The 12873-nt window shown below is 48.7% G+C and overlaps 1 protein-coding gene across 1 annotated transcript in view; it reads right to left on the bottom strand.

The window, feature by feature from the left end:
• DOCK2 (dedicator of cytokinesis 2) overlaps window positions 1-12523 on the bottom strand; it is a 473020-nt gene extending 460497 nt beyond the window's left edge. The window contains exon 1 of the mRNA XM_055421792.2: window positions 12415-12523. Coding sequence (XP_055277767.2) covers window positions 12415-12457 — 43 coding nt within the window. The 5' untranslated portion in view covers window positions 12458-12523. The remainder of the gene's footprint in view (window positions 1-12414) is intronic.
• Between the last annotated feature and the right edge of the window lie 350 nt (window positions 12524-12873).

Consider the following 12873-nt stretch of genomic DNA (forward strand, 5'->3'; position numbering starts at 1 on the left):
AACCTGACATTCCATCAGGAGGGTGAATACTGTGACCCAGCAGAAGCTTCCAGCAGCAAGGCCAGAGCTCAAACCTGGGGTCAGCTGGCAGTTGGATGAGGCAGAAGAATCGCAGCCAGAGGGAATCAAGGAGAAGATGTCTTCCTCCCATCAGGACAGGACAAGAATCACAACCTCTGTGAACACTTCCAGGTATCAGACTTTTCCGATGAATTGACCCACAGTCACCCATTTAATCCTCTCACAATTCTCGTGGTGGGTACATTTATTAGCATCTCTGTTTTACAGATGAGGACACTGAGGTAGTATAAGATGAAGTGAACAGCCCAGGGTGACCCCAATGGAAAGGAGATGAGCCAGGATTTCACCCCAGGTGGGCTGACTTCAGAACACACCGCCTCAACCATTACACTGCACTGTCTCTGACACCCACTCTCTGTCAGGTGCTTTAGGGCCCCTACTGGATCCTCCTAAAACATTATAGGTTGCCAATGGTGAGCCAAGGTGACATACTCAGCCAACAAGAAGAAAGTAAATTCCCAGGAGTTCTCTAAACAGTGACTCTCAACTGGGGACAAATGTGGGGAAGGGGACACTTGTCAATGCTGGACACATGCTTGGTTGTCACAATCCTGGGGGTGCAGGAGGCAGGCATGGGGAGTGGGGGAGCTCCTAGCATCTAGCTGGTGGAGGTCAGGGACACTTCTAAATATCCTATAGTGCACAGTTCAGTTCAGTCGCTCAGTCATGTCCAACTCTTTGCGACCCCATGAATCACAGCACGCCAGGCCTCCCTGTCCATCATCAACTCCCGGAGTTCACTCAAACTCATGTCCATAGAGTCGGTGATGCCATCCAGCCATCTCATTCTCTGTCGTCCCCGTCTCCTCCTGCCCCCAATCCTTCCCAGCTTCAGAGTCTTTTCCAGTGAGTCAACTCGACGCATGAGGTGGCCAAAGTATTGGAGTTTCAGCTTTAGCATCAGTCCTTCCAATGAACACCCAGGATTGATCTCCTTTAGAATGGACTGGTTGGATCTCCTTGCAGTCCAAGGGACTCTCAGGAGTCTTCTCCAGCACCACAGTTCAAAAGTATCAATTCTTCGGCGATCAGCTTTCTTCACAGTCCAACTCTCACATCCATACATGACCACGGGAAAAACCATAGCCTTGACTAGACAGACCTTGGTTGGCAAAGTAATGTCTCTGCTTTTTAATATACTATCTAGGTTGGTCATAACTTTCCTTCCAAAGAGTAAGTGTCTTTTAATTTCATGGCTGCAATAAGCATCCACAGTGATTTTGGAGCCGAAAAAAAGACAGCCCCATATCAAGAATGATCTGGCCCCAAATATCAATAGCGTCAAGGCTGATGAGTCCTATAAAAACATCATGCTGGGATTTGCTCTCTTTCCCAGTGCCCCCAGTATAGGTATATGCACACACCCATGCTCACACTGTCTCACACTGTTCTGTGTTCACACACTCACATACTAGAGTTGGAAGAGAGGCTTTATGACCACACCAAGGGCTGGTTTCTCAGTCCCCAAGCTCCAGTGTGGGAGCACGGTGCACTGCGGAGCTCTGCAGAAGGTTAGAGGGGGTGATAGATGGTGAAGCCTGCTGTCCTGGAGATTTGGGGAAATCTAGCTCAAGAGATAAAATGAACACACAGGAAATAAGAGGATATCTTTTTTTTTTTTTAAAGGGGGGTTGGGGGGTGCTAAACTGTGGAGATCCAACTAGTCCATCCTAAAGGAAATCAGTCCTGAATATTCATTGGAAGGACTGATGCTGAAGATGAAACTCCAATACTCTGGCCACCTAATGTGAAGAACTGACTCCTTGGAAAAGACCCTGATGCTGGGAAAGATTGAGGGCAGGAGGAGAAGGGGACGACAGAGGATGAGATGGGTGGATGGCATCACCGACTCAATGGACATGAGTTTGAGTAAGCTCCGGGAGTTGGTGAGGGACAGGGAGGCCTGGCGTGCTGCAGTCCATGGGGTCCCAAAGAGTCAGACACGACTGAGTGACTGAATTGAACTGAACTGAAGCTGTGGAGCATGGCAGCCATGGTCTCTCAGAAGAGAGATATCAAGAGAGGCCCCGTGAAGGAAGTGAGACTAGAGGGAGAGGAAAGGGTAGGGGGAGGGCAAGGGGGAGAATTGGGGTGAGAGCCCTGGGGAGGAGGGCGGGGAGGGAAGGCCACAAGGGCAAGGAAGAGAGAAGGAAAATCAGCTTGACGGGTGCAGAGTTCCAGTGAGTCCTGGGGTGAGAACTGTGGGGCTTGGTGCAGGGATCCAGGTATTTAGAGGAGAGTTCAAGAATGCCTCGGTTGTTGTGTGCTCTCTCATAGGACTCAGCCTCCTGACAGGAAAGGAGCTAGGGGGTAAGGGCAGGAGGGGACAATTCATCTGAGCCTTATGAGGCTACTAGAAAATGTAAATCCTTCAACCTCTACTCCCTCTTAATCCCCAACCTTCTGCCCTTTCATTTGCTTACCGACCCATCCATTCATCCAGGCAACAACTATTCTGTGCTAGGCATTCTGTGCTGGAGAAGAACAAGGAACACAGTACTGCTGCCATGGTGTTTACATTCTGTGGAGGAGCCAGGCAATTCTTCACAAGGCCTCAGTGAAATCTGACCAGGTGATGGCAGGAGCCACAGTGACCTAAAGCAGGGGTGTAACCATCTCCAACCTGAGAGATGGGGACATTAGTACTAGTAGCACTGTTTTTTGCTGCCTCAAGCACAAAGGAGAGACTACTACTAGCTCATTACCTTCCTGAGAGCAGAGACTGATTTTCAGCTCTGCACCCCCATACTCAGCCCAGAACCATAACTTAGCATGGATTTATTGGACTTAATCGATCTGGATAGACTATAAAAATAGTTTTCTTAATCTTGACAACTCCCAGATCTAAGAATTCATACTTTGGGCAGGGTGCCTTGGTTGTATCTATTGTGTCTAGTTACTGAGTACATTTTACCAGGGTCCGTAACTGGCTTCCATGAATGGGCCTTAATGAAATGGTAATGCAAAAGTGGACGTGCACATGTTTTTGTAGGAAGAGGGTTTATGGCTTTCACTGGACTCCCAAGGGTCCCACGTCACAGTATTGATGAGACTCTCTGAACTACCACATTTGTGCTAGTGCCAAATGGAATCTGGTTCCATCAAGAACCAGAGGGAATCGAGGTTGACCTCCAAACAGAGCTCAGCCCTCAAACAATAAGCCGCCCAGTGGGGGAGAAAATGCAGTCACATAAAACTAAAAGGCAAGGTGAAATATGATTTCAGGACACCAGAAGAAATTTATTCCAGGGATGAGGTGTAAGAAAACTGCTGGAAATAGGTTGCATTTCAGTAAGAGTTTGAAGCTCTCTGCTCTTCAATTTCCTCATCTTTGAAATGAAGATAAAAGGACTCATCTGTCAGCATGGCTGTGAGGGTTCAACATGACACCACTGTGCTTTACAAATAGACCAGATTGAAAAAAATTGAGGCAATGATGTTATTTATGGCAATATCGATGACAACTTAGACCAGGGGATTAACTAAGGAAGCCCTGTATGCAATTCCACTCCTCCAGCTGCTCAGACCAAAAACAATAGCGTCACCCTGATTACTCCCTTTCTCTCATACCTACATCCAATCCATGAGGAAAACCCCATTTGCTCGACCTACAATACACACACAGCCAAGCACATCTCACCTCCTCCCTGCTATATAACTGGGCGCCCCCCACCACTATCTCTTGCCTAGATTATTACAGTAACTGCTGTGCTGGCCTCCCTGCTTCCACATTTAATTCCTTTCTATATACTAACCATAAAATGTCTACAATAATCCTTTTAAAATAAGACAGACAGTGGCTGCCAAGGGGGAGGGGTGGGACAGGGATAGGCTGGGAGTTTGGGGTTGGTAGATACAAACTATTACACATGGAATGGATAAACAAGGACCTACTGTACAGCATGGGGAGCTATAGTCAATATCCTGTGATAAATCACATTCATTGGGAGGACTGATGCTGAAGCAGAAGCTCCAATACTTTGGCCACCTGATGCTAAGAGCCAACTTATTGGAAAGACCCTGATGCTGGGAAAGATTGATGCTGAAAAGAAAGTGGGAGGAGAAAGGGATGATAGAGGATGAGATGGTTGGATGGCAACACCAACTCAATGGACATGAGTTTGAGCAAGCTTCGGGAGATGGTGAAGGACAAGGAAGCCTGGTGTGCTGCAGTCCATGGGATCGCAAAGAGTCAGACACAACTTAGTGACTGAACAACAAGTGTGTGTGTGTGTGTGTGTGTGTGTGTGTAACTGAGTCACTTTGCTGTACAGCAGAAATTAACACAACGTGCAAATCAACTATACTTCAATTAAAAATAAAATTTTAAAAAAGACAAAACATACTACTGCAACTGATGCTAAGTCACTTGAGTTGTGTCCGACTCTGTGCGACCCCACAGATGGCAGCCCACCAAGCTCCGTCATCCCTGGGATTCTCCAGGCAAGAACACTGGAGTGGGTTGCCATTTCCTTCTCCAATGCATGAAAGTGAAAAATTCTTCTCAAATCCTACAACGCCCTACCCCCTTCCATTCAGACTAAAAGCCAAAGTCTTATAATATGTGCCAGGCATTGCTCAATACAACCTCTGCTCAGAGCACTCATTTCTGACCACTCTGCCCCTGGCTTACTCTGCTCTATCCACACTGGCCTCCCACACTTCAGAGAGGTTTCCTTGACTGTTTATTCTACCTGGAACTCTCTCTCCTGAGACAGCTCCCTTACTTCCACCACCAGGCAGGCAAGCAGCAAAACTCCACTTCCCGGCCAAGTCATCCAGGTCTAGTTGGCACCAGGTTTGCACCTTGCTGCAGCCTAGCACACCACTTAATCCATCCCAGCAGATGCCTGCTCAGCACTGGCTCTGCTCACACCCTGTGCTGGATGCCAAGGCACCCCTGCAAGTCACGTCTCCCACCTAGGTCCTCATCACTATCCTGGGTGAGGCTCTGACCCAAGGAGCTCTGCGTTATCAGGGGAGTTCTGAGTGCCCTGGGGCAATGTCTGGAGAGGGGTTTGGAAAGGTGCTGACCTTTGTGAAAGGTCACCCACTATCTGCATAGCTTCTTTAAATCAGTGCCAAAGCTGATGGTGTCCTAGTGGGGTCAGAGGAGCAAGACATGGATGACTTTTTTCCAAGAGACCTAGAAACCAAGTGATACTTCAGAGGTTGACAAACTCAGCCTGGCTGTTTTTTAACTCACATCAATTAAAGAAAGTGGAAAGAAAGGAGACAATGCCTATTAAAGGGAACATTTGTGGTGCCTCCACAACCTTCTGGAGTTGGTTGGCAATAAGTATTAGCATTCCCCATTGCAGAACATTTGCCACAGAACACAGACTGTAGCCCCCATGTGTAACTGGCCGTTAAATTAAAGGCCTATAAACCTAAAAACAAAAAAACACACACAAACCCCAAAAGAAGTCCAAAGGTCCAGAAATTAGCAGAATATTATGGTGACTACATTGCCTGTCTCAAAATTCAGCAGTAATATAAGAATGCTGAACTCAGGAGGAAGCAAATCTTAGCAAACACATTCTGTCAAGGCTCATTCAAACACAAACATTATAGTTGGGGGCAAGATGGCCACTAACAAATGTGGTTCCCATAAACCTAGAGATTAGGACAATCTCCATAAATGGACTCAAACAGTGAGCCCAGCAGGCACTCTTCAACAATCCCAAATTGCTGAAGCATCAGAAAGGAGGAGGACCAGGCACCTAAGAATTGGTGGCAGGAAGGAATTAGATTTCCATCCATGTGTTTTTATTGCACCAGACTAACTTCTGGAGACAAATCCAAAGATACAGTTTGCTTCCACAGCAAAAATAGGATTCCCCTAAGCATTTCCTTTACAATGTTTTCCCCCATTGCTCCTCAGGGGCCTTCTGAGACCATCCAGTTTAAGATTCCCTCCCTCCAATATTCTCATTCATGAGACAGGCTCTTTTCTTCACAATAGCGCATATCATAATTTACAGTGATATACTTACTGATCTTCCCACAAGGTGCCTTTAGTCTTCCCACTAGACTATAAGCTCCAAAAGGGTAGGAAACATACTGGCCAAATTCTAGTCATTTCACTATCTAGCGATAGGAAATGCCCAATAAATATGTAAGAAATGAGTTAAGCAGGAAGGAGTGAATGAGTGAACAAACTGATGAGTAAATGACAGTCTCCTCTTTCACTATGAACTCTGGCAATAAGAGCAGTAACAGTGGTCCCTCTGGAGTGGAGTTCTCCCCGGTGTGGTTGGAGTGCATGTTTGACTCACGCCTCCTATGCAAAGAATCTGTCCCCACCCACAATTCCTGCCAGCCCCGTCCATAGTCAGAGCATATTGGGAAAGGCAGAGGCAGCATCCTGCTCAAGTGGGGCTCATTCTTAGCTTGGCAATGACCTCTGACTTGGGGTGGCCTTTCTGAAAAAGGTCAATCGATTCAATCAGATCTTCTCTCTCAAGACCGAACAAATAAACACAGAGAGGAGACTCAAAAGGTGCCGGACTACAGACACAGGCAAGGTTGAGGCGGGCGGCCTGCTGGGGCCTTCAGGCTGGGGCCGTCTAGTGGTCCCAGAATATCAAAGGAAGCTGAGGAGAGAACAGAGAACTGAGCTCATAGGCTTAGAGCAGCGGGGAAGCCATAAGAAGACAGGCAGAATTTTCCAGGGCGCCCCAGTCCAGTGCCTCCTGGAGGACTGCTGCTTATGTTTCCTGGGCTTGTTTGATTTGCTTAGTACCTCAAACATACTACTTTGCTCACATACACATACGCACCGCACACCTATAAACTGAACACCTTTGAGTGAAGTTTGTTCCTTGTTGAGAGTGTGTGTGGCAGGGACACAAGTGCCCATCGCCCACTCGGCATCTGTCCTTTGCACTCTGGACCACCCCTGTCCAGGGAACCGCATCACCTGCATCCTGGCCCAGAGAGAGATCTCGAACTCATCTGTATTTCCCAATCAAGATGCAAAAGAGATCCCATCTCAACTCTGGAAGAGCCTGTCATGGTTTGAGTTACACCACTCCCCACCAAACAAATGATACGTTAGACTCCTAATCCCCAGCACCTCAGAATGCAACCTTACTCAGACATACTCTTTTCAGAGGTAATACAGTTAAAATAGATCATTAGGGTGGGCCCTCACCCTAACGGGGTGGCTCAGATGGTAAAGAATCTGCCTGCAGTGTGGGAGGCCTGGGTTCAATCCCTGGGTTGAAAAGATCCCCAGAAAGGGGGGAAGGAGAAGGGAATTGCAACCCACTCCAATATTCTTGCCTGGAGAATCCCATGGACAGAGGAGCCTGGCGGGCTACAGTCCACGGAATTGAAGAGTCGGACATGACTGAGTGACTAACAGTCACCCTAACCTAACTGGTGTTCTGATTAAAAGGGAAATTTTGGAGGGAGACGTGCACACATAGGAAGAATGCCATACGAAGACAGACGCAGAGCCTGCGGTAAAAGGCACGGGACACCAAGGACTGTCAGCAAACCACTTGAAGCCAGGGGAGACACTTGGAACAGCTTGTCCCTCATAGCTCGCTGAAGGAGCCAAGCAGTACTGCCCAACACCACACATAGATAGGTATGTAACCGTAACTAGAGATGACTTGTGCAGAGAGGAGGTTTCTGAGCATAACTGAGGTATGCACACAGATCCACCCAGCAGGCCCAGCTCCAGGGCAAACAAACCTTTTTCTGCACTCGCCTTCCGAGAGCCCCTGCCCTGAAGCCTTCTTTCACCGTCCCTAAATATCACACCGCAGACCACAGGCCAGCTGTTAAGGATCCAACTGTTGCCCCCACTAGCGCTCCAAACCCATATGCTGAAGTCCCATATTTGGATCAGGTCTGTACAGCTGTGATGAGTGAAGTTGTTAGCATGGGGCCCTAATGCAACATGACTGACATCCTTTTAAGAAGAAGATGGCTCACACACGTGGTGAGCATGCACAGAGAGATGACCATGTGAGGACAAAGCAATGAGAAAGCAGTTGTCTGCCAGCGTAGGAGGCCTCGGGAGAAACCAACCTCCTAGCACCTTGGACTTGGAATTCCAGCCTCCAGAACTGTGAGAAATTAATTTCTGTTGTTTAAGCTGCCCAGTCAGTACCTTTTTGTTATGGCTGCCTGAGAAAACTAATCTATCATCCCTAATACCCTTATTTCCCTCCTTGCTTAGGCACACTGGATTTTTAGCTGGGTGCATGACTGCTTGCATTGAAGACTGCATTTCCAGGTTCCCTTGTGGCTAGGTTCAGTCATGTGATTAGGTTTTAGCCAACAGGATACAAGAGGAAGTGTCAAGTGGGCCTTCAAGCAAGTGGCCTTAATGAAAAGGGTCATGCCCTTCATGTTCCCTTTGCTCCTTCTTGCTGCCTGAAGGTGGACCTGAGCTTAAGAAGCCAGTTTGGTTCAAAAGACAGAAGCCTTATGCCAGGGAAGCAGGGCAGGAAACAGAATGAGCTACTCTACCGCTTCTTCAGGGACTATTTCTGGGCTTTCTATATGAGAGAGAAATAAACTTTTATTTTGGAGATTTTCTGTCATCCGTAGGAATTTGTTACTCTTGTTTACCTCCTCCTTTTCTGTCCTCTGTTCTCTCTTCCAAGGATAAAGCTGTCATCAATGACAAAAGTCTCAGGCAGAGAGGATTAAGACAGTAAAGGCCAAAAGGAAATGTTAATTATATGTGGAGCTCCTGCAGGATTAACCAATTAGACAGTCAGTAGACAGGAAAATCGTCACCCACTGCTGCTCCATTCTGTGTCCCACCACCGCCCCCCTCCAAGTGGTTCAATTATCTTCTTACAGGTGACAGACCTGCTCAAAACCTCCACTGCTCACACCATGAAGTCCAAACTTATAAGCTTGGCACTCAAAGTCCTTCACAATCAGGCTGCAATCTACCTCTCCAACTGTTTGTTTTTTCACTACAATCATTCACTAAAATCAAAGAGGACACTTTATTGTTTGACCCAAATGCCAACACCTTCCAACCTCCTGCCTTTGTCTATAACATTTCTCCTTCCAGTTTCCCTCCCAGTGTTGAACAGAGGGCCTGGCGTCTGAAGACAACGGAACCTAATGCCAGCCTGAGTACTTCCAAGTTATGTGAACCCTGGAAGTCTTTGTTTGTAAAATGAGAATAATAATACACCGTCTCACATAGGGGTTCAGAAGCCAGACAAAGATATTGCGTGAGAATGGGTCTTCTACTGTACTTACTCTTATAAGGCATGACTGTCCTGAACCTGGCATAAGGGTGCATTTCCCTCTGTCTCTCTTGGCTCAGCTACTATTAGCCCCTTGACCTCAGTTGCTAACTTTCATTGACCAGTCTCATTACTAAGTGATTTGCAGGTACTACCTCTATTCAACCCACACAACAGTCTCAAGAGATCCATATTATGCCTACTATAGATGAGTAAACAGGGCCAGATTTTCACTCACAGCACAAGCTTCTAATCTTACACAAAACTCCTCAAGGGCAGAGGCTATATCTTGTCTTATGTTATAGCTACACTATCTTGTCTATGGCAAGTCTACCCAAGTGTTCTCTCTGGAACTCTGATGGATCACCCTTTAAAGCTTCATCAAGGAAGTACAAAGAACCTAGCCAGGGATCTACAAGAGGCTCACTCTGGGTGCCCACCACACAGTGAGCTGAGAAAGAAGCCAAGAGGTTCTGGTATGAAGCTGCCCCCAGAAAAATCAGCTCCCCAGACAAACAGACACCAGCAGCCCTTGTCAGCTGGGCCAGAGGAAAGGGAAACCGAATGGGAAAGCTCAGGAACTCCTGAGTTGGTCTGGCTGGGACTCCAGAGATGTTCTGATGACTCCCTAATCCTTACATGGCTCTAGCTCTTCATCTTCTTCCAAGCCCCATTCTCATTATCTCAGATGCTCTTCATAAAAGAATGTCTTGAAATAGAAATGTATTAACATCTAGACTTACAGTGAGAAAACTAAAATACAGACCTGTCCGCAAAAATTATGCGGTCAGAACTAGAACCCAGACTTCTTCCTCTCAGGCCACTGTTCTTTCTGCTGGGCGACTCCAGTCCCCTGTCTCCTCATAACCCAAAGCCATAAAGCCTTGCATTTTCATTCCATCTACCTGGAGTCTGCGGAGGAGGGCTGGAGAGTACCTTTCTTACCTCTGCCATTCAGCGGCAGAGATAAAAAGATCCTCTGATAAACAGACACCCACCAAGTGCTCACTGGCCCTCTTAAAGGTCATACGTCCTCTGACCCCCATCCCCAAATAGAATTTTCATAGGGAGGTATGAACAATGTCAGATATTCCATCAGAAGAAGCCTCTGGGCCTACAGCCTAACAGAGTTTCTAGTCTCTGAGCACAAAGGTGGGGTTTCCTCTGCTAAGGAGGGTGAGACCCTACTCCATCCTGTAGGCCCCTCCCATCCTGTGATGTCATGTCCTGAATTGGGCTCCCATGCAGAGAATGAAGTCTAAAAACAAGCATTGATAAAATTTAATGAGGATCTGTTCAACTGTCATTCTATGAACTCCATGTGGGTTAATTCATCGAGTCCTTCGACAACGCTGAGCAGGATTACACAGACAAGGAAACTGAAGCCTGGAGGTTGTCTAGCTCAGAAGGCTGGGAAGCACTGGAAGCTGGAATCCAAGAGCAGGAACCAGAGTCCATTCTCTTCACCCTGCAGCACAGTGGCCACCCTGCAGGAGCGCACTGCAGCCCTTCAGCCAGAGGGCGGGACTCTCCCACCACCCTCAGTCTCCCTAATTAACTGCCCTGGTTCCCCTGGACTGCCAGTACCTGTCCCTTGTATACCATCCAGGCACCTTCGCTCTTCTGTCCACAGTCTCCCTCCACACTGGCTTCGGCACATACCTCATGTCCCTCCTCTCAACAGAAGCCCTCTATGGCTCCCCACTGCCTAAATGGAAAAAGTCTCAACTTCTTAGCATAACATTCTGAGCCTTCCAAAATATGGCTGCAACTTAACTTTGTGCACCCTTCCTTCAATGCACCCTCCCCTCAAGGCAAAAGGAGTTACCACGTTTTTTTCTCTGGATATGCTCTTGTTTTCCTGGATATTCCCTTCATGTCCAGCTTTCATCTCCAGATTGCATTGGTCCCTCCATCTATAAGGGTCTGCTCCATTTATCAGTCCCCATCTTCCCCCTGAGAAGGGATTCAGTCTGATAACCCGAGCAAGAAGGGCCAGAGTTAGAGAAGCTTTAAAGTTGAAAAGTTAATGAGTCTAGTTCAGTGCAGGTGGAGAAATTGAGCCCCTTTCAGGGCATGGATTAATATTTGTTCTCTGGCTAGGGACCATTCACCTTTAAACACTCCACAGCGCCTGGAGCCTAGTAAATGAATGACTAACTGGTGAGCCCTCCAGGACAGTACTTCTCCAGAAGTGGCCCTGGGATTCCCAGCATCTAATCACTCTCAGCCTTGGGTCCTCCAACATCTGACCTGTTCAGTTCTCATCTCTAAGGGCGGTATCTGGTGTCTGCCTGTGTAGTAAGCCACAGAGAGGTTTTTAAATTCACACTTATCTGAAAACCACATTGAATCTATGGGGATTGCACCATGGGTGCCATTTAGTAGAAAGAGTCCTAGTACCTGAAGCTTCCCTTCCCCCAGTCACCACTTCCGCCCCTGAGCTTGAGGCAGAGGCCTCTGGGAGCTCAGATGGCTGAAGCTGATGAGGCGGCTTCTTGGATGTCTCTGTATAACCTGGTGTGAGACTTTCTCCCCCAGAGACTTTCTGGGGCTGAGTGGAGGGTCTTGCCCTCCAGCCCTACACCCCAAGGATGTTCTGCCAAACGAGGGGGTCATCTGACCCAGGAGGAACAGGCAGGGGAAGCAGGTGGATGGCTGTCGCTTAGGGCAAGGGTGGCGGGAGGGACGTGGGGTCAGGCAAGGCCCAGCCAAGAGAGAGAACGATGCGTGATGCTCCCTCTAAGAGGCCAAGTCTCCAGAAAGGATGAGGGAATCCCTGCAATTCTAGGAGCCTAACAGAGCCAGGTGGCTCCGAGCTCTGCTGGAACCCATCTAGGAAATGCATAGGCACTTGGAGAAATAGGGCAGCCCTGTGGCGGTGGGCAGGCAGGAGAGGGAGCGGGCTGGGTGTGGCCCGAGGTGCCCGCCTTCCTCGCCCCTGCCTCCCTTTTCCTATCCCGCTGGCCCCACTGCAGCGGAGGGAGTCCTCCGAGCGTGAGTGGGCGCTCGGAGCCTACGTCCACACCGCTGGCTCCCCAGCACCTCCCTGGGGGGCTCTGGCCACCTGCCCTTCTCCGGCCGAGAGCCCGAGGCCCAGTCTTACCCACTCCGTGTCGCTCCTTGTCAGTTTTGCGCCAGGGGGCCATGGCTCGGCCGGGACCTGCAGGCACCTCCAGCTGTCCTCTGGGGAAGCAGCCGGGGTGGCTGGGGCGCTGCTGGGCCCCACTTCCTTCCTCTTTTCAAACTCCCTCGGCCCGCCCTCCCCCCCTCAGGGCGCCAGCTCCTCCTCCCCCCTCCCTTTGGACAGGGGCACAGGAGAAGCTTAGTGGCTAGAAGTCCAGAAGTCCTCCACAAAGCTTAGGGGCCACCCGCAACTTGCCTCCTCCCCAGGCAATCTGGCAGTGGCCAAGCAGGTACCTGGGGTCACTCAGGCCATCACCACAAGTGCAGGAAGTTCCCTGGTAACTAAGCCCAGTGATTAAACCCAGCTCCCTCCCACCTTCCCAGGTGGCTCTACTGGTAAAGAACCTGAGTGCAATTGTGCAGTAGTTTGAGCATTCTT

Source organism: Moschus berezovskii, chromosome 18, assembly GCF_049115385.1.
Source record: "Moschus berezovskii isolate FMDL1 chromosome 18, NW_MosBer_1.0, whole genome shotgun sequence".
Lineage (NCBI taxonomy): Eukaryota > Metazoa > Chordata > Mammalia > Artiodactyla > Moschidae > Moschus > Moschus berezovskii.